The 24,002-nt window shown below is 42.6% G+C and overlaps 1 protein-coding gene across 1 annotated transcript in view; it reads right to left on the reverse strand.

Annotated features, from left to right (window-relative positions):
* Nucleotides 1–19,334: 19,334 nt before the first annotated feature.
* TGFA (transforming growth factor alpha) overlaps nucleotides 19,335–24,002 on the reverse strand; it is an 87,702-nt gene continuing 83,034 nt past the window's right edge. The window contains exon 6 of the mRNA XM_081156599.1: nucleotides 19,335–23,075. Within this exon, the coding sequence (XP_081012725.1) occupies nucleotides 23,068–23,075 (8 nt within the window). The 3' untranslated portion in view covers nucleotides 19,335–23,067. The remainder of the gene's footprint in view (nucleotides 23,076–24,002) is intronic.

The following is a 24,002-nucleotide window of genomic DNA, read 5'->3' on the forward strand; positions in this document are numbered from 1 at the left end:
GATTATCCTGTCTAAGACACACACCCACACCATGGCTCTCTATCCCCTGACCCTGCTTTTCTCCTCATAGCACTTACATCATATATAACACTGTTATTTATTGCCTACATCATCTACTGGCATGTAAGCTCACGAGAGCAAGCACTTTCTCTGCCTTCATTACACCTCCAGTGCTAAAATAGTGACTGTACGTGTGGGTACTCAATAGACATATCTTGAATGAATATTTGAATTAAAGAGAATGATTGTTCCTGGCATGTCCCTCTGCATAGTTTCTTTACGAACCTGTGATGGAGGTGAGGGGCCCCAGGTCTTAGCCAAGTACCATCTCATGGCAACTAACAAACATAGCCAGGGCTGGCGAAAGGCCTTCTAGCCTGGTCTGGAAGCACCTGAGGGCGCTTCTCCGAGGAAAAGATTCAGGAGGGGCGGGCTACTGACTTCGAATATAAAGAAGTATTATGTGAAAGAGGGATACGTTTTATTACTTATTGCTTTACAGCTCTACTCCCCAAACTTTAAAAGTTCATCTACATTAGTAAAACGTCTTCAGTGCCCTTCCAGTAAGTGGATACTTACCTACAAACTACGTGCATATTAATCACGGATAATGACAGGGTGACCCAATTTTCTCTTAAGGAGAACAGATGCCAGCTTCTGAGGGTAGACAACCCACTGGGTCCCTGGGAGTGCTCATTGGACCTGAGTGACAGTTGGCCCTTATTTCAGTCCCCCATGAGGAACCCTTGCAATCCAGGCTGAGTCCTGTCCTGGAATCCTGTCTTTCGCACCTGGCCTTACGCCACAGCCTCATCACCCGGGGACACCTGGGCACATGTCTTCCCAGGACCTGAAAGCACCTCCCTGAAACAGTTATATGACAGAACTTTCTCATGGTAAGAGCCATCCAGTGGGAAATATGCCTGCCTCTCAGGAAGTGTGGATTGTCTTACACACTCGCTTCAACTTGGGTGGCCTGCAAATGTGTCACTTACTGGAAATTTGGACTAGAGTGCCATCTGCATTAGAATCGGCTGTGTGGCAGGAGGCGGGACTGTTATAAATGCGCATCTGGGCCTTACCCACACCTCCTGCAGCAGCACACCTTGGGGAGGATCTCGGAATCTGCACACTTAAGTTCAAGTCCTGCTGGATAAACGGTTTCCTCCCCATTCTAAGAGTCCATGATTCAACTTCTAATGCTGTTGATTAACTGGGACTCGCAGGAAGCCCTTGGGCACGTTAACCTTTTGGGCCTTTGTTTTGTCACTTTTAGAACAGAAGTTAAGCTACCATTTCTTCTAGCTCTCCCGTCTCATGCCTCTGTTTTCTACTTGTTGCTCTTCATGTGAAGCTTTTGCTTGTAGCTGGGTACAAGTGAGCATGTTTAAAAAAATGTTTGTTGCAGTCAAAAGAAATATAGTAAATGCTCAATTTTTTGTTGATTGATAACTTGGTTAAGATTTAGTCAAAGGAGACCATTCAAAACAGGAGGAAAGCCGCATCTTAAAAGCCAGGAGCTTCCCAAATCTTGGCTCACTTCAGAGCCTAACATGAAAGCCGTCATTTAAGTTGTGCTTCTGAAGTGGTTGGAGGGAGAAGCAGTGATTTACCATCACAGGGCTGCCAAGGGCCAATAAATGCTTTGCTAGCGATGCTTGTTGCCTGAATGAGGTTTTCCCCCTGTGGCTTTATCAAAGGCCATGGGCCTGCAGCCAGACACACAGAGCTGTTCCTGTGTGGGCACAGAGACTCCTTGTCAGGCTGGCCCTCGGAGGACCACAGGGTTTTCCATGCCCTCTGTGGGGAGGAGGACTGCGGGGTTTGTCCAAATCCCAGAAACGGCAGCAAGATGAGCGATACTCACGGTCACACCTAGGGGGGTGCAGAAGCCCCAGGTGGTGGCTATGGCTGGCAGTGTCTTCATCTCCTTTGTTTTAAAGAGAACATTTAGGACAGGGAAGAGCTGCATTTTTGAGTCAGGGACATTGTATGTTTCTGGGAATCTGGAGGATTCTGCCCATGGGACCTCCATGGCTCCTGTCAGTTGAAGCCAGCTCAGGAGGTCAGACTGCCTGGGTGGGGACCTGAGCCCTCTCATCAGAGTCTGCCTTCAAGGACTCAAGGGTATCTGAGTGAGCTGTTTCTGCTGAGGGCCATCTCCATGCTCAGGGCCTTGGTGAGGACCTCACTGTGGTGACTCATTGACTCTCATCCCTTGCCCTCAGGCTCTGGTGTCATGCAAGCTTTGTCCAGGCTCAAGATTCCTCTAGTGTCCCCTCACTGGGGCCTCTTTGTTCTTCCCTCAGCCTCCTGCCTGTACAGATAGACCTCCAAGATTCGCCAGAGAGCTGAGGACTGGATGGCAGCCCGAGTGTCTTTTTTTCCAACACGTTCCCTCAGGGAAGAGAATTTGCATTAAACACCCACTATGTGTGAGGCACCCACTATGTGTTTTATACTAGTGCTCCTCAAGGATCTTGCCGAGCAGGAAAACATACTAGGACTTCTATTTGTATTTATTTCCTAATCCAAGACATAAAAAAGAAATTAACTATGTAATGGAAACTAGCACTTTCATGCCTGGAACCTGAAGTATCTTGAGGGTACAGTGGAGGTTATGACCACAAAGAAAGTTAACGGCAGCATCGTCAGGCTTTCACATTCACTTTTAGCATATTAAGATAAACTGTGATGGACACAAAAGGATTTATAGATTTTTAAAATAATCCTCACAAAGTGGACCAGTGGCTTAAAGAGAGGCCATGGGTTGAAAATAATACTGAGACTTAAATATAAGTAAACAACAGAAAAGATAGTAGGGAACATTTCCCTTCCTGCAATGGGCTGTATGGGCCAGACATGTTATAAAGGGAAACGGTGGCAACCCGATCAGATATGATGGGAAGTTGGTAAAAAAAAAAAAAAAAGGTTGGTAAAGGAGACTACTGGAAATATGAACTTACACCCACAACCTGTAAGGTGACCCTCCTAAGTTTATACCATGCTTTGAGATAATACCTAATGGATATATAAAAGCATCGCATTTAGCAACATATTTAAAAACCAAGCACTCAAAACATGAAGGCCTGTCTCTACAGTTTTCCAGAAATGTTTAAAGTAATAATAAACCAGACCTGTTTTAAAAACTTTAATATACTTAATACCTGTTTAAAATCTCTTTTGAGGTTTCTTATGCAATAGTAAAAGACAAAAAGTCATATGCTATTGGAAAAACACTTCCTGACTGCCTGGCCGAAATACACAGAAAACATGGCAAAGACTAAGATGCATTCATATGTCAGAAAAAAGATTTAAAACTATTGAATGATGCTTAGAAAACACTGGTGAAGATCTGAAGCAAAGTATTGGAACAAAGTATTAGACTGCTCAGCGTGAGAGGTATTCTATATATTTGGATGGAAGTAGAGCTGTGTCTAACATTCCAGCTTATGGTAATTCCTAAATTCTATTTCAATGAAGAAATATCATAAAACTTCACTTCTTTATAGACTACAAAAAGCCACAAGGGCTTATTGTGCACATACTAGTAATGAGAAAAAGTTGGACAAAGATGAAAAAGTCATTAAATGTTTTGAACCCATTAGAGAGCTGAGTTCTCAACCTGGTTGATTGAACTAAATTCCAAGAGATGAGAAGCTCTTCTGAGGAGAAACAGGACAGATGAATAATTTCACCTTTGGTACAGTGTGGGGGAGGGGAAAGGAGTTGCCAAAACAACAGGTAAGAAGAAAACAGCTGAAATGTTAATGAATTCTTGAGAGCCAACTGGTTCTAGAATGAAAAGTTAGAATCCCTGGAAACCCCAAACCCAAGGGGAGCCCATACTTATTTGCCAGCTCTTTTGTATGAGCATCTACCAAGTGCTCATGGAGAAGATCGGGGAGAGGTAGGAGACCTGAGAGTTCTCCCCTCTGTTGCACAGGCATGGAACCCTGCTTGCTTCTCAGATTCTTTCTTATGAAGCAAAAGCCACATGCTTCTGGGGCAGGGAGTGAGAAGAGGAAAACTCTTCCTTCCCCTGATCCTAGGCAAAGAGCTGCTACCATTGGGCTAGAGGTAGAAGTAAAAGCCATCTGCTACTGGGGGTGGTGGTGGTGTAGGAAACCTGCTTGGGGGTTTATAACATATGTAGAAGTAAAACATTAGACAAAAATAGCACAAAGGATGAACAGGGGGAATGGAAGTGTACTGTAAGGTTCCACTATACCTGAAGTGGTATCATAATATTTAAGGGTAGATTGCATGTTGTTAACTGGAGTGCAATCACTAAAAAGCAAAAGAAAGAGGTATAACTACTAAGCCAGTAGGAGAGATCAAATAGAATGATAAAAAAATAATCCAAAAGGAGAAAAAGAGAACTGGAATCAAACCACGAGCTCCCCATGCATGGGATGATGCTTAACCAACAGAACCACACTGGCCTGGGCAAGAACAACCATTTTATAGCTGAGGACACTGATGCTCAAATGCTTGTCAGCTTCCCAGGAACTTGGGCTAGTAAGTCGCCAACTTGGAGTTGGATGCAGTTGACCTTTGGGGGGTGAGAGAAGAGGTGTAAGGGGAGTAATCATATTGGCATGGGCTCCCTTAGAGAGCATGTGTGAAGGAGAGAAGGCGAAGGTGGATGGTGGCACTAGTTGTGCCCGGGAGAGTCGGATTCAGACAGAAACATTTTAGATGACTCTAAGGTCCCTAAATTTGGCTGACCATCACAATCATCAACAGAAGTTAAAAACAAAAACAAAAGGGCCAATTCCTGGACGTTCCCCCCAGATCTACCAAATCAGTATTTCGGTGGGGAAAACTGTGGATCTACCTGTATTTGTCCCAACAGCTTCCCTGTTGGCTGGCAGGACAGGGCTGGGAGCTGAGGCCAGCTTCGGGGGCCTCCAATCCCAGGCAGCTGCAGGCAGCCCTCTGCACCGCTCTCCTGTGGGGGTGGGTTTGGGGCCTTCTGAATGGAAGGCCAGGGTCCTGCCTGCTCCTCTGGGCACCTAGCTGGGTCCAGAGACCAGGTTCTCATCAACAGGGCAGGAGCTCCATGATCTGGGCCACATGGACCCATTTACTGCCATCTGCCCAGCGACTCTGTGTACAGAAATGATTTCTTTGTCAAAACACACGACAGGGAGCCTGCTTGGCCCCAGGCTTCTGTTTCATAACTCTTTTTTATTGGAGCAGAAAGAAGCAGCACGTTATTGTTCGTCTGCTCCATGTTTTCTCATGGATCAAGAAAGCAACGAGCACTTTGTGCAAATAGAAAAGACTGCTTTGTTGTCTGAGGACAGGGAGGTGAGAGACAAGAAGGACTTTCACAGGCCATAAAAGACACCACACAAAGCAGGCTTCAGGCGGACGGGTGGATGGGCGGGAGGGCTTGGGAATGGGTGGAAAGAAATCACTTGCACTTATTCCCCGGCTCATCAAGTTTCACATGTTTCAGTAGTAAGGGATCAGGGCAGGCATGTGTCAAGGCTCCCTGGCAGATCCCTTTCTACCAGGAGGACCATCCTGGGGCAATTTTGTACAGTGATGTTTCTGTAAAACTGAGGGAGTTGATCAAGTTGTTGAAGGCATTTTGATGTTTTAAGAAACCGTGGTACTAATAATATGGCAGTTAGTAGTATGCTGTCTGTGTCAACTGCTCCTCATGACCTGTGAGGAGACAAGGTGGCTGCTGTCACCCTCAGTGATAGATGAGGCAGTCGAGGCTCAGAGCCAGAGTTCTCTTCCCTTGGCTTACACAGCAGAGTCGAGTTCAATTCCTGATGCATGTGTTCATTCTGCTTTATTCCAGTGACATCAGAAACTGTTTAGTAACATAAGTATCTTCCTACATTGTTGGCTGCACAAATATGAATTTTTCCATGTTGGATCTCCCTCAAGCAGAGCACAGAAGTCAATTCAACTGATAAGTTAGTGCAACCTAATAAGATGTGCATATGACTTTGAGAAGCATTCCTCATTAACTTATTCACTGTCTTGTTGAAAAAAAATTGATTGTATGAGGAGAAAACTTCCCCTAAGCTATGTCTCTTCTTCCCCACTTCTAGGTAAATGCTTTTTCTGGAGGAGTGACCCTCAAATTTTAGTGAGCAGAAGAGTCACCTGGAGGGACTGAAAATCAGATTGCTGGGTCTCACCCCCCAGAGATTCTGATTCAGCAGCTCTGGGTTGGGGCCTGAAAATTTGCATTTCTAATAAATCTTCTAGGGATGCCAATGTTGCTGGTATGTGGACCTCACTTTAAGAACAACTGTTTTAAGACTCATAGATACAGAGAACAGACTAATTGCTAGAGGGGAGGGGGTTTGGGGGCAGGGTGGAAAGGTAAAGGGATTAGGAAGGTCAAAACAACCAGCAGTTTCTTCCAAGTTACATTTCTACCAATAAAATTTGAAAAATCCCTCAACACTGAATGCTGGAATCACTTTTATCTTTGCTTATCTGATAGGTGAAAAATGCTCTTTTTTTTTTTTTTTTTTTTAGAGGAAGAGAGAGACACTCATACCTGGCCAGGGCCAAAAACGGCTATTTTAATTTGTATGTCTTTATTAGTAAAGTAGGGCATATGTTATTGGCCCATTACATTTCTTCTGTGAGATGCCTGCTTATACCCTTTGCCTGTTTTTCAGGGAAAAGGAATCCAGAATGGCAGACCAATGTACAGCAATTTCCTCACTGTGCCCGGCATGGCTTGGGCCCTGACATCTTGCTGAAGCAATTTGGAGGTGCTCAGAAGAGAAACAGGAAACCACAGAAATTAGCGAAAATGATTAAAGGAGTGAATTTAAAAAAGCAAAATGAATTAAGATTGTTTAGGCCAGAGAACAGGACTTGAAGGGGCAATGGAAAGAAGGAAAGCCTTAAATTTCTGAATGGTGGGCCTTTTGAGAAGGGTGGCTGATATATGCTCATTCTGCCAGGAACGTGGACCAACTTCAATTCCCACAGGTGAGATGTATTCAGCGTAAGGAAGGTCTTTCTGATCATAAGTGACAGCTCCAGTCAACATTTCCAATCTAGAGACATTTCAACTGAATTGGAAATAATCTTGGTGCAGTTCCTTCTACACTTCAAATTGTGGAGCATGATCTTCTAAATTTAAAATACAGTGGTTAGCTCACTCTGATTGCATTTAATTAAATGTTTGGGGCTCTTTCCAACCTACTTTCTGCTGTAGTCTTTGGAACTGTCCCTCCTTCCTCCCCAGCAGCATGTGACCCCAGTGCTCTGCAGGGCTCATTTGTGGAGCTCTGTCCTTTGCCTGGATGTTGACTCTGGCACCAAAGTTAATGATAGCAGCCCAGCCCAGCAGCTGAGAGGTCCTCTCTCTCCAAGGGACCTGAGCAAGCGTTTTTGCATTTAGGGAGTTTCCAGGGATTGGATCTAACCCAAATATCAGCCCTCTCTGCATTTGCTCTGTCTGTCCCCCACGGCTACAATCTTGGCTCTAATCTCATTACTTGGCTCTTTATCCTGCTCCCCAGAAAGCATCCTCTTGTACCCCCAATGCGTTAGTGAGCAATGGCAGTAAGGGGGGGGGGGTACTGTTAAGGCCCTGGAAGCCCCTGACTTTCCTCTCCCATGAATAGAATCACAAAGTCCAAGCTAGAAACCAAGGTCTTTCCAACTCCTCCCCACCCCAACATGCCACCAGTGACAAATCTTCCCACTTATCTCTAAAATAAATACAGTTTTTATCCTTATTATCCCTGGCTTAGTCTAAGTCCTTCCTCCCTTTCCTGAAGGACTTGCATTGGCCTCTTGGCATCCTCCAGTCACTTCCCCCTACAGCCACTCATCCGCTTATTTATTCTTCCACACATCCATTCATCTGCCATAATCTGAGAACTGACTTGTGGCACGTCTTAAATGTGTTTGGCAAAGACAAGACTGAGTTAATTACAAAAAAGACATCCAGGCAATTGGCCCTCTTGAGTCAAAGAATTTGGAGGGCTTTCTGGGGTGGGGTACCGGAGGCAGATGCACTTGAGGTAGGCTAAAGTGTGTGTAGGTAATGTGAAAATGCCACGAATCGTCCACCCAGCAGGCATTCCTATTCTCTTCTGCAGCCGTGGTGCTATTTGTTGACCTTCTAGCATGTTCATTTAGGCCACTTTTAGTTGGGTCTTCAGTTACTTGCAGCCCAGTGCAGGTAGGATGGCTGTTTTCTGGCTTGAAGTCCTGGGTCACAGTAGTGTTTGTTTCCCTGATTTCCCCAAGGTCAAGCCTGCAGACTGCAGGGTGCATTATTAACACCAGATCTACAGCTTGATGAAGTGGGGGAGTGGGGCTAAAACATGGGTCAGAGAGCCTCTCTTCCGCTCTCATTTTATGCCAGGGAGTGCTCAGCCTATCCAGAAACATGACCAACCTGGAAAGGCATTTTGGCCACCACTAGGTCAGATCAGACAACTGATGTAAGTGAATAAAATTGGCCTGTTAGTTTATTAAATACATAGTTTTTATTTCATAAAGAGAGGTGTTCTCTAATTTTTCTTGACGCAGATGGACCTCTTGGTTTACCTTTTATTTTTCTAATGGGAATGGAAAAAAGAGTTCTCTATTGAAAAATAAACCACCTGATACTCAGCTTTGAGGTTGGAGAGACAATAGGCTGTATTGGATGTGGAACCATAAAGGGTGCCTGTCTAACGGGAATGGCCATAGATGGCACCAAGTGGTTGCTGTCACATGGGAATCCTGGAGCAGTATGACAGGTCTGATTTCTCATGAGAAGCCTGAAATTTTTTTTTAATATATGCGTATATCCCTTTGTTTGCTGAGAATGTGAATCTGGAAGCAGAACCTGGGGAAGGATGTATTTGGGGTTAGTGTAGAGCAAGTGGATGAAAACACAGGGAGATGGAGAGAGGGGGTTGGGCTTTTGAAAGACATGCTGAATTGTGGTCTAGGTAAAAAACATGAAAATGAAATTAAAAAGCACCCTATAGAAAATGCAGAAAAGAAGAAAATAAAAATCACATCCTGCTATATTGAAAAAGCACTAATTTAATCTTTAGTCTTCTTTTGCCTTTTACAGTCTTCTTTCCTGATGTTAGAATGTGAGCATTTCCCCCTCATCATTAAAAGCTATCTGCAAAGTTACTTTCGAATGGCGATGTCTAGGCTCAGTGTCAGGGCCTTGTCTCAATGTCACCTTAAATATTTTAATTTTCAGAATAATAGTCCTTCCTGAGTCTTGCCTGGTTGCATTTGTTCTCTGTATATTAGGCTCAACCTGTGCCGCTATAGCGGTAGAATGCCTGCATCCCACCCTTGGGAGCAGGATTGGGGGTGGGGGTGGTGATAGGAAAAGATAAAAACCAGCAAGAAATCTAGGGAGAGGACCATGGTTAAGCCGGTCACTAAAGATCTTTAAGTGGAACTGAAATAAAAAAAGTTGTGCCCTGAGTGTGATTCCTTTGAGGAAAAGTTTTAAGTATTGAGCCCTTTCTAGATGTAAGCTACACAAACTCCTGGACTTCTTAGGGGTCCTGGGAGTGGATAGGAAGCTTCTACACTCCTGCAAATGTTAATCTCAGGTGGCCAGGCTAGGAATGGAAGAAAGGATCCAGGCAAATCCATGTCCAATTCTGGAAGGATGCTTCAAAATGCTCACTGATCTGTAATTTCCGATGGTTAGTCAGATAGCCCTTAGAGGCCCTTTAGCTGTTCCCTCCAGGGCCAGTGGCCCCAGGGCTACTTAGAAAGGGTGTGTGTGAGGAGGGCGGCTGAGTCCCTCAGGAATGAGCTTGTCACATGGCCTCTGAGTCTCTTTGTGTCTGTCGCCTCTCACTGCTCTCTGGTTTAGGGGTGGGGGGCCTGGCAGACACACTATACCTGCTTTGTGACTACGTGTGTCTCCCCGAGGGTGTGTTCCCTGTGCCTTATGCAATGACTGCTGAGTCGCTGGGCACAGGTCTGAATGCATTTCCCAGGCAGCTGGCGTGATGAAACCTGGCTGGCCCAGCTCCCCTGCGAAAACTTGGCTCCCCTCGTCTTTACTGTGTTCTTAACACGCACTCGACATGGTAGTGGGAACCCGCTTCTAAGGTCATTCACAGCACACCTGCGATGAGTGAGATCTTGCTTTGTGTGCATGTAACATGATTCCCAGGGATCAATGAGGGTGAACCCAACAAGATATGTAGAAGTGTAATGCAGATTGTTTGTGTTGCTAATAATAATGAATACAATAGCTATTTATTGAGCATTTGCTATGTGCCAAAGAGCTTTTATGCAGTAACTCATTTAAGCCTCTTAAAACCTCCCTGAGTTTAGGTACAATTAATACCCTCATTTTAATAATAAGGAAATGGAGGCCCAGAGAAGTTAAGTAACCTGCCCAAAGTCCACAGTGACAGAGCCAGGAATTAATCACAAGCCTATGTACTTGACTGTGAAAACATGTTCATGGGAATTAACTGTAAAAGAAAAGTTTTAAGCACAATCATTCAAGTATCAGTTATTTTTGAAATGTTTATTTTTCCATTATAATTAATAAAATTTAGAATATGACAGCACATTATTTATAACATCATCTACACTAGAATCTAGACAGTCACTACTACTTGGTTTGTGTTTTTTTCTTTAAATTAGAGAATTTACTTGTTTTAACGTAATTGTCATACTATCCATGCACTTCTGCACCTAAACTTTTCCTTTACATTAAAGCATACATATTTTTCCATATCATTAGTCTTTATAAATATTATTATTGAAACCAAACATCTTTATTTGTAATTGTCCCTGGGGCCGTTTCTTGCTGCTTGTCTGCCGGCCTGCTGTTCCAGCTGCATGGCCAGGCCCAAGGCTTGGTGACATCTTGCAGGGTGAGACATGCTTGCCTGCTGGGCCAGGGCAGACTCTGCCTTGTTCACAAAGGCCTCCAGGCTGCAGTCTGGCTGCTCAGTCATCTTGGAGAGCTCAAGCCAGCCTGGGCTGTGCTGTTTGATCTCCTTGAGCTCTTCTATGGCCTTCTCTAGCTCCCTGATCTGAGTTATGGCTTCATTAGAGCTGGACATCTGGGAAGACAGTTCCACTTCTTCCTTAGAAAAATTGCCTGTGATCAGGGACCCGTGAGAGCTGGCTTCTGCCTCTTTTTCCATTTGAGTTGGCTGCTCCCCATAGGGCCCACTGTGGGGGCCCAGCTCCTTGACCCTGTCTGCATATCTTGGTGTATTTAAAGTATATTTGTAGGAGCTTATGCCTGGTGAGATCATGGCAATCCATGGCTTGGCACTGGCTGGAAAGAGCATAGGTATTAAATGTTTGCATTATAATCCACTGAATGATGCACAATTCACTTAGTTTTTGGACATTAATTCCATTTTTGTCAACTTAAAAATAACAATATACTGAATAACTTTTTGAAGGAAAGGCTTCTTAAATCTTTGGGAATTAGCTTTTGACAGTGTGGAGCTACAAAATAAAAAAATCATAGTTAATGCTCTTGAATTAGACAACCATTATTTTCCAAAAGAGATTTTCACATTTCTAATCCAAATGTGGGTACATAAGAGAAGCCATTTTCATCACACCCTCACCAGCAGTTGACCTTATTTTTAATCTTTGCAAATTTGGTAGGAAAAATATGAGATCCAGATGGAATTTGTATTTATCAGTAGGGTTGAACCTTTCTCATGTTTGTTGACTAAGTAATTTCTTTTACGAGTATGCGTAGTCTTTGTCCATTTGTCTTCCAGTCTTCGTACATTTCAATTAACTTACAGGAATTTACATAAGCGATGCCATTCTTTTCTGCAGCAATCATGTTTCTATTCTTTGCCTTTTTATCTTTACATATAGAAGATTAAACTTTTGTATATAGGAAAGTCATCTTTTCCTCTGTTCTTAGTCACCTTATATGCAAAGCTGGGAAAGTGTCCCCTTCCACAAGTTTGGTAAATGCTCACTTTTATATTTTCTTTCCCATGTTTTGAACTTTTGATACCTCACTTTTTAATTTAACTTAATGTGATTTTGGTATAGAAGGTGAGGCTCTAAAAGAATTTTTTTCCCAAATAACTAGTTTTAAGCTCTATTTGTTGAAAAACTTTGTGTCTCAATTGATTTCTGTTCTTTACCATTTTATATTAACCACTATTAAATTGGTAAATTAATACATGTATACCCCATAGACACATATATACTGTTGTATTCTTTTATTCTTATATGCTGTTGCATTCTTTTACTATACTTTTATTGTTTTATTTATCAGTTTTATAAGTTTTAAGGTCTTGTAGTTTTACTTCTATTCTCATTTTTCTAAAATTTCTTTACTAATTTTATATGGTAAAAAAGGCAAACTTCTCTTGTCAAAAATTCCCATTGGGATTTTGATTGGAATCAGCTTAAATCTATTATACAATGGAGAGAAATGAAAACTATAATTTTTTCAAATCAGGAACATGATTTGTCTCTCCACTTAAATATTTTTGACTAAAGTTTAATAGTTTTTTTGTATACATCCTGCATACTTCTCATTCAGTTCATTTCTTAGATATTTTACTTATCTGTTCCTAATGTTAATTTTGATTCATTCACACCAGACATCTATTGTGGTGTTGGCTGTTGTCATTTTTTGACAATCTAAGGGAAAAGGTCACTGCCCCTGACTAAATAGGTATTGCATGTTTAAAAATTCTTGTGGCACACAGGTTGAAAATGGCTGGTCTAAATTATTCTCAGTTATGTAACATCTTATTATATGGATACATTCCATTTTATTCAGCCATATGGCTACTAATAGCCTTTCCATTTATTCTTAGTTCTTTGCTTCCAAAAACAATGTTACACAAAAATCTCTACATACAGGTCCTTTCATTTCCTTAGGATGGAGTCACACATAGGAATGGCTGGGTCAAAAGATATGTATCTGATTAGAGGTATACAGGGTGGAGCAAAAGTAGGTTTACAGTTGTGAGTATGTGAAACAATACAAGAATAAACTTATTATTTTATGATTTTCCATAGGAACAATTGTAAACCTACTTTTACCCTACTCTGTATTTGGTGACCAGTATCACTGTTCCTGTATTACTACCAGTACTAATAGAGGCTTAAAAATTAGGATTTTTTCTCACATAAGGATCTGGAGGTAAATAGTAATGGGTATTGCTTGAGGGATCCCAAGCTAACTTCTGTTTTTCTGCTCTGCTATCCTTAGCATGTTGGCATTTTGCCCTGTGCTTGTCTCCTCATGGTTACAAGACGGTTGCTAAAACTCCAGGCATCAATCATGTTTATATTCAAAGTAAAAGGGGAGGGTTAGCAACACCCACCACTGTGCCTCAGCAAAGCAAAGGCCTTCCCAGAGATCCTGCAGCAGTTTCTGCCTTATATTTTATTGACCAGAACTGGGTTATATGACCATCACTAATTGCAAGGGAGACTGGGACACTGAGGAACTGGAAAACAAGATTATCACGACGACTTAAATCAATTACAATTTATCACCTTGCTTCCAGAAACAAAAATTAGGATTCTATTGGCAAGGAAGAAAAAAAGCTGTGGATATTGGATAGATAACTAACAGTGTCTACCATGCTGTATATCTTATCTTTTTAATTGAATTTATTGGGGTAACTGTTTAATAACATAAGTTTCAGGTGCACAATTTGATAATATGTCATCAGTATATTCCATTGTGCGCTCAAAGTCTAATCTCCTCTTTCACCATGTAACTGACTGGCCCACTTCACCTTCCTTTTCCCGCACCCCGGTCCCCTGGTGACCACCATACTGTTGTGCTAGGGTCTGTTCTAGGCTCTGGGGTTTTAATGGTGGGCAAAGATCAGCAAGTCATGCACTCGTGGATCTTACAGTGCTGTGGGAGAGACCAACGTCAGTTGGATAGTCACACTGCTGGGTGTAGAGCCACCGTCTGGGATAAGAGCACTGAGTGAGGAGCTACTTGTGAATGTTCTTCCAAGTCATTTTGAAGGTATTGTTTTGACGAAGAAAAATACCAAGAATTGATCCCATTTTAATCGGTGAGCTGAGGTGGAGACTTTGCTCAGATGACACAAACAATGTAACTTCCCCCCATAGTTAAAACTGTGTTTACATCAGGACACTAGTTCGCCACATAACCTCTGTGTAGTGCAGCAGCTGCCATATTTAGCAGCCAATCTACCATGTATTGAACTGTCTGGGTCAAGCCAGAGTGGGAATCTACTATACAGAGTTAATTACTACATCCATCCTGTGTTCTCTTCTGTTTTAGCAACAGAGACATTCCTGGGGAATGACACAATGAATTTAAATTCTGCTTCCTTGCTGAGTAATGCCACCTTGGAAGTAAGTTTCATAAGATAGTCCCATGTTAACATCAACATCAGCATCACAGCAGTTATCCTGACTAATTATGACCTGTCTATATTAAACTTTTCAAGAATGTTCTCAACGCAAAATAATTCATTCCCCAATGTTGTCTAACATGAGCACATGTCCAAAAATTCTTGTTAAAAACCGAAAAACCAAAACCAAAAACACCTACTGAATTCCAGAAGTAGGCATAGCTAGCCATATATTTTGATCTATGCTCTCATCAGTTATAAGAAAAATATCACTAGTTATTTGTTTCCAATTAACTTGTCCTGAATGTTTTGAACCCTATTTCTATCATGCCAAAGAACAGTATTTTCAGCAAATATGTATTTGTGTCGAGGCAAAACCAATAAAAATCTCAGTCCATGTCTTTGGTTCAATGACTCTTTTCATCTGATTGCTTTTCCTTTTCTATGTAATGGGGTATCTTTTGTTTTAGTAATAGATTTATTGAGATGCATTAGATATACCGTAAAATTCATCCTATTTAAGTATACAATTCAGTTTTTAGTATACCCAAAGTTGTGCAATCATCAGCACTACTTAATTTTAGAACACTTTCAATGCCCCCAAAAGAAATGCTCTACCCATTAGCAGACACTCTCTTCTGCTCTCTCCAGCTCCAGACAATAACTGACCTATGGAGTTGCCTATTTTATATATTAGACATTTCATGAAAATAGAATCATGCAATATGTGGTCTATTGTGACTGGCTTCTTTCACTTAGTATGTTTTCAAGATTTATGTCATAGCACATCCCAGTATTTCATTCCTTTTTTCCCCCCAAATAACATTTTATAGTATGGATATACTGCATTCAAAAAAATCCACTATCAGTTGGTGGACATTTGTTTCCCCACCCCCTACTTTTTAGCTATTATGAATAATGCTGCTATGAATGTTCATGAACAAGTTTTTGTGTGAACATATTTTATTTCTCTTCTGTTTATGCCCAGGAGCAAAATTTCTGAGTCATATAGTAACTCTGATAATTTGAGGAACTGTTAAACTATTTCCAAAGTGGTTACATCATCTTACATCACACCGGCAATGTATGAGGGTTTCGATTCCTCCATTTCCTCACCAACACTTGTTGTTATGACTTTTTTATTCTAACTACCCTAGTGGGTGTGACGTGGTATCTCACTGTGGTTTATTTGCATTTCTGTTTAATGATGGTTGAGCATCTTTTCACACGCACATTGGCCATTTATATGTCTTTAGAGAGATGTTTATCCGAATCCTTTGCTCATTTTTGTTGTCTTTTTATTGAGTTACGAGTTCTTTATATATTTCAGATATGTGACTGTTATTGGATATGATTTTAAAATATTCTCTCCCATTCTGTGGATTGTCTTTTCATTTTCTTGATGTTCTTTTATACACAAAGGATTTTAATTATGATGGAATCCAATTTCCTATTCTGTTGCTTGTGCTTTTTGGTGTCTAAGAACCATTTCCTAACCTAAAGTCACAAGATGGACTCCTATGTTTTCTCTGAGAATTTTATAGCTTTAGTTCTTATTTAGGTTTATGATCTATTTTGAGATAGGAGTCCAATTTCACTTGTTTGCAGGTGGATATCCAGTTGTCCCAGTACTATCTTTCCCCATTGTATTGTCCTGGCACCCTTGTCAAAGAACAGTTAGCCATAGATGTATGGCTTTATTTTCGGACATTCAATTCTATTCCACTAATCTATTTAGATCAATTCTAGCCCCCCTTGTGCCAGTGCCATACTGCCTTAATTACCATTGCTTTGTAGTAAGTTTTGAAATCAGGAACCATGAGTCGTCCTACTTTTGTTCTCCTTTGTTTTGCCTGTTCTGGATACCCCAAAACTCCATCTGAATTTTAGAATTGGCTCATTCGCTTCTACAAAAAAGTCAGCTGATGTTCAGATAGGGATTGCTTTAAGTCTGTGGATCAACTTGGGGAGTATTGCTATCTTAACAAGTCTTCCAATCCATAGACATGGGATGTGCTTTGGGTGTGTTGGAAAGGTTCTGCATGGGGGCTCCAGGTAGACTTCACAGAGAGTGAGCTGTAAACCTGTTCTTTTTTAAAAATTGAATTTATTGGGGTGACATTGGTTTGCAAAACCATACAGGTTTCAAATGTACAATTCACAAAACATCACCTGCATACAACATGGGCGTCCATTGCCCCAGGTTAGTGGAGCTGTTCCCTTGCCCAGCTCTCAATTTCATCTTCCCAACTTCCTGAGAGGGGCTTCCCATAGACCTTGAACTTGCTATGGAGGACTTCAAGGCAGCAGGGGCTCCTCTCGTCCTTCGTTAGCTGTGCAGCTGCACATCGGGGCCTGAAGCTTCCATTGGAGCAAATGTCCTGAAAGAGGCCTTTTTTACCTCTCCTATTTCCCATTCAGCATAAATATTGCTGTTTTAATTCCAAATTGCAAAATTTGCTCCTTGAAAAGCCACTGTCCACTTGTGTATGACCTCAAGTGTCAGCCATGTGGTTTTCCTCATGGCCCCTGTTCCCACAGGTGACTTCTCACTTCTCTGCCTTAGATTATCCCACTTGAAAGGAGGCACAAGCCTCTAAGTGTCCCCAGGGGCTAACATCTGCTGGATATTAAGGATATCCAAGCATGGGCCAGGGTGGGATGCCCTAGGTGGGTATGATGTGCTCTCAGCCCCAGGCATCAAATCCCTCCTGTGCCATCTGTTCCCTGGGGCCTGGTGTATTCCAGAGGGCAGTAGGGACTGGATTAAAATCACTAGGAGATACATAAAATAATGCCCAAGGTTGTAAAAATAGTCAAGGGGATGTAAAGTACAACATAAGGAGTATAGGCAATAATACTATATGTGGGGTGCCAGATGGGTACTAGAATTACCATGGTGATCATTTTGTGAGGTATATAAATGTCTAATCACTATGTTGAACACCTGAAACAAATATTGTATGTTAACTATAATTGAAAAATAAATTTAAAAAAATGCTCATGGTCCACTGTCACAGATTCTGGAACTCGGCTGACCTGGGGTGAGAGACACCAGCCTAGTGGAATAGGCACTGCCAGACCCAGCTTGTAGGGTCAATACGCATGTCCCTCCCTATTTCTACAGGTAAAAAAGGTCACAGCAGAAACCCCAGGGCCTGCCGTGAGCAGCAAGTCCTGCAGAAAGCAAGCAAATACAGGGGTGGGCAAATATAGGCTTACAGCTGTGAGTACGCGACATAGAGTTTATTCTTGTATTTTTATTGTATTTTCCATATGAACAATTGTAAACCTACTTTTGCCCACCCCAATGGAGGAGGAAGTTTCAGGAGGCCGGGCGAGCGCTGGTGCGAGAATTCCAGGCAGCTGCAGGGCAAGGAGCTCTGAGCCAGGGAGGAGACAAGGCGAGATCACACTCGAACACCCCAAAACTGGGCCAGGTGGGAGTCAGGCCAACCAGAAATCAGACAAAACGGTTCGGAAGTTTGGGCCAACAGCATCCCAAAAGACTAGGCCCAAACAGTGCAGAACATGGATTTGAGTTGGCAATTGCGGGTCACCTGTATAAACGAGGGAAGGTCTGGCTTGACTCCAAGTTCATAGGGACCCATTCCAGGAAAAAGTACCTAACACTCCAGTGCCCCTGACCAGGACCAGGGACAGCCACTGGACACTAGTTCTGGCATACAGGCAGGCAGTTTTGGTAGGAAGAGGGCTTGGAAATCGGGGAGGAAGAAAAATAGGATAAGTAGAAAATTCCATGGGTTAAATAAGACCCTAGATGTCCCTGAAGACTGAGTAGGGTCAGGAGGGGGAATACCAAGTATCGGTAGCAGGTCTTGCCCTCTTTCTCCTAAGAGGTGGGTAAAGGCCCTATTGAGGGACAGACACCAGGCCAGGGGACTCGGAAAAAAAGGTGCTTGGGTGTCCATCTTCCTGCAAGTTAGGCTGATACAAGCCCTCTGGGGACTGGACAAGTCTCCTCACACCTATCCCTGACTACAAAGTGCCGAACCTTCCTTGGGGACCAAGATCTCATGCCATTTAGCACCTATTTCACCCTCCTGCTTCTGCATGAACTCCTCATATGCTGTACATGTGAGGTCTACACATGGGTTAGAAGTGCAGAGGCTTAACCATGGGCATTCAAGTGAGTGAGGCTTATAAGAACTGCATTACAGTATTGGAGCAATTCCTTAGTTAGAAACTGGGCAGTGGGGAGCTGGAGGTGGGTGAGTGCGGTGTGGCAGGAAATGGACAGGCTTGCTTTTTTCTTCAACTAGGCTGAGCAGAGAGGATCCAAATTAATGCAGGTCTTTATTCAAGACCATATTTTCTGATAGCACAATTTACCCCTTAATGTTCCAAGTTAATAGCTAACTTTCATCACTTCTGCAAAGCCTCTATAAAGCTTTTCCTAAAAACTACAGCCCCACACTGATTTGCTCTTCACTGAGTCCTAAAGCACAGTGGTTCTCAAACTTAAGCATGAATCAGAATAACCGGAAAGGTGGAGGGGGCATTGGGCACCTCTAGAGTTTAATAGGTCTGGGGTGGGGCCTGAGAATTTGCATTCCTAAGAAGTTCTCAGGTGATGCTGATATTGCTGGTCTGGGGACAACACTGAGAACCACAGTTATTAATGCATAATCTCTACCTTACAACTAACTATTTGCATCTTGTCTAGAACTAGTCCAGAATTATTTTCTGCATGTCAATCTGTCTTCCTAGCCAGATCTCAATTCTTTTGGGAGCAGGGATTGTGTATTTTATATTTTCCCTTATATCAGTTAGCATATTGTAGGACACATAGATGATATATTGAGAACTTGAAATAATTTGGTTTCTTCAAGCAGACAGGGATCAACTCGGGTTCACTTTATGATCCCCACATTTTGAAAAAGAGCATCTAATTTTTTCTCATTACTCACATTTGCAGAGAAAAATCTTAATTTGCTTCAGCAATATCCCAATCTCACGAAAGAAAATTTTCAGTCTTGATTTAGGAAAACAAGAGAGTCCATTCCTTCATTTTTCCAAACAAGGTACAGTACAACTGAACAACAATGCACATTAATGAAAATGCAACTGCATTTTATATTGCTCACTACTCTTTAAATAATTCAGATATTAAGGAAAAGAACTGCTAATCACATTAATGCATTACAGAAATAAAAATTAACTTACCACACAAAATAAATTAAAACATTAAATATTAACTTTTTCAGTGCAACATATACAGAAGTCAGAGTAACAAGTTCTAAAAAAAAAAAAGCATCAGGTTTGTTATAATAAAGATAATGAAAAGTTGAACACTTCAATCAGTTACATTAGAAAGAGGGGTTGCTTTTCAGTACTGTGTGTGTGCTTACCACTGGAGCTTTCAGAAAGCCTGGCAAAATTGGTGGCTACAGAGAACAGGTCTTAGGTTAGAACATTAAGAGCAAACATAGGTGTTCATGTGTTTCTGTGATGTCTACCCTGCCCCTGCCTGTAGTGAGAAGATTGGAAGAAATTAAAGCCAGATCCCCCTAAGGGGTCAGGGTCCCCTAAGCAGTTGGAGCCTGGTTGACTCATTCCTGCCAAAATTGCCTGGAAAAGCAACCAGTGGCCCATGTGCACTGAGACAATCTGGCCCTGGAAGACCTAGTTGGAGATGCCAGACACCTTTTTCTACCTGCAAAGAATAGTCTCCCAAGAAGCTCTAGAACCGCACTTTCCCCTCCCTCACCAAAGAGGGTGGGGGAGCGTCAATCCCACCTCCTCCTTTCTCAGCAAAATAGACCCGGACATTCTGCCCACCTCCTCCGCTGGATCACAATGGCAAACTCATAGCTTGCTTTTCCCATGTGTCCGGATGTGTTTTCCAGATCAGGATTGGCTGCTGTATGTCTTCCTTCTAGAAGACAATGTCTCCTGCCAGTATGCTTGAAGTCATGGCTTGTAGAGCAGGCTCCATAAAAGATGTGGAAGCGCCTCCTACCTTTTTAAAAATGGAGTCTTTTCATTTCTCCTGATAGACACTGGAAACATCTGTGTTCCCCACTCCCAGGTGTATAGCTACCTATCGGGTCAGATCTTGGGAATGATTCCCTAATCATCATGAACACCTGGCTTTCTAAAAAGCAGGGAAACACAAGGAATCTTTAGAGATGGGTTAGAAGATATGTTTTTAACCTGAAATGGGGGTATGAGGGTATTTTACAGCTAACCAAAGAAGTATCAATGCCATAAAATGGCTCAGGAATCCCAAGCTTGTTGGCCATCTGATTTCTAGAAATCACCAAAGAAGCAAGGCTGTGTCATATCCCAGGGCATGGACAAAGGTACAACCAGGCCTGCCTTGACCCTGGACTCTGCTTCCAACTCTTTTCAGACATGGTTTACTGAGGACTGACCCAAGAGGCACATCTAAGGAAGCACATATTTGAGCCTGTTCACTAAACAGTTGTACACGCACAAGGAAGGGATGCTGGCAGCTATGACTTGTTGGACCTGAGGACCAGAGCATTCACAGACACTAAATCCAAAGTCCCCACAGGGAACCAAGAAGATTCCCTCTGTTTTCACCCATGTCTTCTCATAGCTCTGCAAAGGCTCTTGGAAGACTAAAGACTGGACACTGATCCTTCCATTCACTAGGTGAAGAAAAGCCTACAAACATTTCCACATTAGTCCATACTTGTTAAAGGCAATCAGACTTCAAAGTCTCTAAAAGACTGAGGAAAGATTGTCCTAGAGGAAAAATGTGGCCTCAGGTTAAGTGACACTACTCCACTTCCATTAGTCTTCTAAACCGGAATCTGACTGTCAGAGGCTGATGGGAAAGGTGAACACACACTGGGATCTATAAGCTGGTGTCAGCTGGGTTGGTCTCTGAGTGAGATGCTACACACATCAGCCTCAGCCCACATTATCTGTTGCTGTAGGACTGGCCCATGGAATGTAAACTTAGATCTATTTTCTTTTAGAATTAAAACCTAGGAGCTATGTCAATCACATGGCTAGGGGGCCAGCTGGTGAACAGATCCCGCTTCTGCTCTCAGTGCTTTGGGTGTATCATGATTCAATAAAAGTGCTGTAGGTAAGACACAGGTCACATATTGGTCTCAACTGTAAGAAAGGGAGAGGAAATTCACTGAAATAGACAACTAGGGAAGAATTAGGAGAGGACAAAACTGATAGAAATTTCAAGCCAATTTGATATATATTAAAGGTCTCTTTCACGATGTGAGGAGCTCCTTGCACTGAAGGGTTAACAGGTAGAAATCTTCCATTTTTCCAAATATTAGTGAAAAAAGACTTCCCTCACATAAGGAGTTTGTATATTATTTCATTGTTGTTCAGTCCCCAACTTTTAATGAAAGATCCTAGGGATGAGCTCCTTACTGTTTAGCTGGAGGGAGGCCAGAGGGGCAGAATGTACCCTAGTACCCAGAAGCGCTATTCCTTCTCTGAGGGGAAAGAAAGACCCTCATGGTGGAGATGGCTTGTTAGAGTTTTTGTTAATAAAATCAGCATCCCAAATGAAAAAAAAAAAAAAAAAAATCCCTGGAATATCTCTCCTCATGCTTGAAAATACATAGAACAGTTAAATTTCTCCTTTTAAAAATGAATCAACCCAGTTACAAAATGCAAAATGACCAGTTCTCCTTCCATGGATGTAGCCCCAAATGCCCATGGCTCTTAGAGGCCTCACTAGGAAGTTAATGTTTAATCATGGAGCAGTGTAGCAAGTATTGTGTTTAACCAGTGGAGACTGACACACACACACGTGCACTTTCTTCCTCTCTCTCCTGACAGAGGTGACAAATCTATGCTGCTGGATTGGCTAATTTTCCATAAGAATGTATCCAGGGGCATTACCTGCTTTGTGTCTTAAATGGCACAACAGCTGAACCCCAATCTTTGCCCCCATCAGCTACTCAACCTCTGCTTCCATCTCTGTACCTCCTGGGTGGCTTTCCTAAGCCTTAGCTGTCCCAAAGAGGCCAGACATTTTTAATCAGTATAACTTTGCAGCCAGCAATACATCCATCATTAATGCAGAAGTCTAAACGAGTTTATGCCTTATACATTGAATTAAGAGATTAAAAATAAAACCATCATCCAGCTAATAAATAAGAAATTATCTCTAAGGGTGGTGGTGACTTGGGAAGGTCAACATCACGTGTCTGTGGAAGACATTGGGCTGGTTGAGGGTCTCGTGGGTAGAGGACAGACACAGCTCTTCTTAAACTTGGCATCCTCACATAGCAATAAGCAGTTATCCTTTCTCCACCTTCTTCCCCAGTAAGGGGTTGAGAAAAAATTGTAACAACTCTAGGAATCTCCGGTGTTGGGCAGGATACATGCTGCTGTGGGCCCATTAAAAAGAAACACAGCCTGGCATCTATGAACGGTAGAAGGCAACTGCACCTGGAACTCAGATGCAGACTGATGCACACACCTTATACAGGTAAACAGGAAGTCCACCCCTTGCAGTTCTTTTTTGACCAGTCAAATTGTGATCCACTGATTTCTTTTTTAGGTCACACCAAATAACCCCAAGCAGACAGAGTTCCTGATAGTTTTGAAGGAAGGCCCACAAAAGACAAAAGGCTGCACAGGTGATTGCCGGCAGAGTAGGAAAGTCTGTTGGCACATCCCAGGCATCCCTTGCTGGGCTGTCCTGAAGAAGTCCTTTCTTCATTAGGGCTGCCCCAGTTCACTTGGCTGAACTCCTCCTCTGGGCGCTTCAGACCACTGTGAGGAAGGAAACACAGGTTAAGCTCTGTGGGCCAGACCCCAGCTGGCAGTGGGGAGGTATGCATCATCTCGGGGAAAGGCGACAGGGGCTTCAGCCTCAATGGCCCTCTCTGGGAGGCCAGATCCATCCCCAGGCTCAAGGCTGAAGTCCTCTCAAATATGAGTAGAGAAGTAGTATTAAGAAGAAACTTACTCTGCTGAGGTGCAGACAAATGGTACAAAACCTATGAATTTTCTTACAAGGTATAATTTTTCTTTTGGTGCTAAAAGACAATAAAACTGACCTCCATTAGCTCAGCGGATGGCCCCAGAGGTAGTGGAAGGAAGGAGGCCTCAGGGGCCTTATTCCTCATCATAGCTCTCCCACAGGCTCACGGTGGGACACAAGCAGGCCTTTGGAAGACTCAGTTTACCTGCATCACCCACAAATCCTCCTCCTTAAGGCTATTTTGAGGATTAATGAATTAGTATCCTCCCAGATCAAAAGAACTGCCCATGCACAACTGCTGTGGTTCCTGAAATGAACAAATACTAGGTGCTCCTGGGCCTTCCATTCCCTCCAGGTCAGATACCATGAGGGTTAATGAACACCAGTTGCTTTTCTTCCTACACTCTCCCTGTAACCCTGAGCTTCTGGAATGTCAACTGTTTACTAGATAAGGACACCTTGAGGTGGATGAGCCTGGGGCAATTGCCTCCTGACCCACTACTTCCTGAAAAGGAACTTTTATGATGGGCTCTACTGGTCTAAATAGCAGTCCAGAAAAACAACTGATGTGAGACTTCTCAGGTTGTCTGGCTAAAGGAGCAATTTGGCTCTTAGCACCAAACTAGTGATGCTCAGATGCGGGCTCCTGAGATGTATGTTTGGCCCAAGGCTAGGTGTTCAAAAACATTCATGAAACAATGGAAAACTTAACGATG

Source organism: Miniopterus schreibersii (genome assembly GCF_964146895.1).
Source record: "Miniopterus schreibersii genome assembly, chromosome: 13".
NCBI classification, from domain to species: domain Eukaryota; kingdom Metazoa; phylum Chordata; class Mammalia; order Chiroptera; family Miniopteridae; genus Miniopterus; species Miniopterus schreibersii.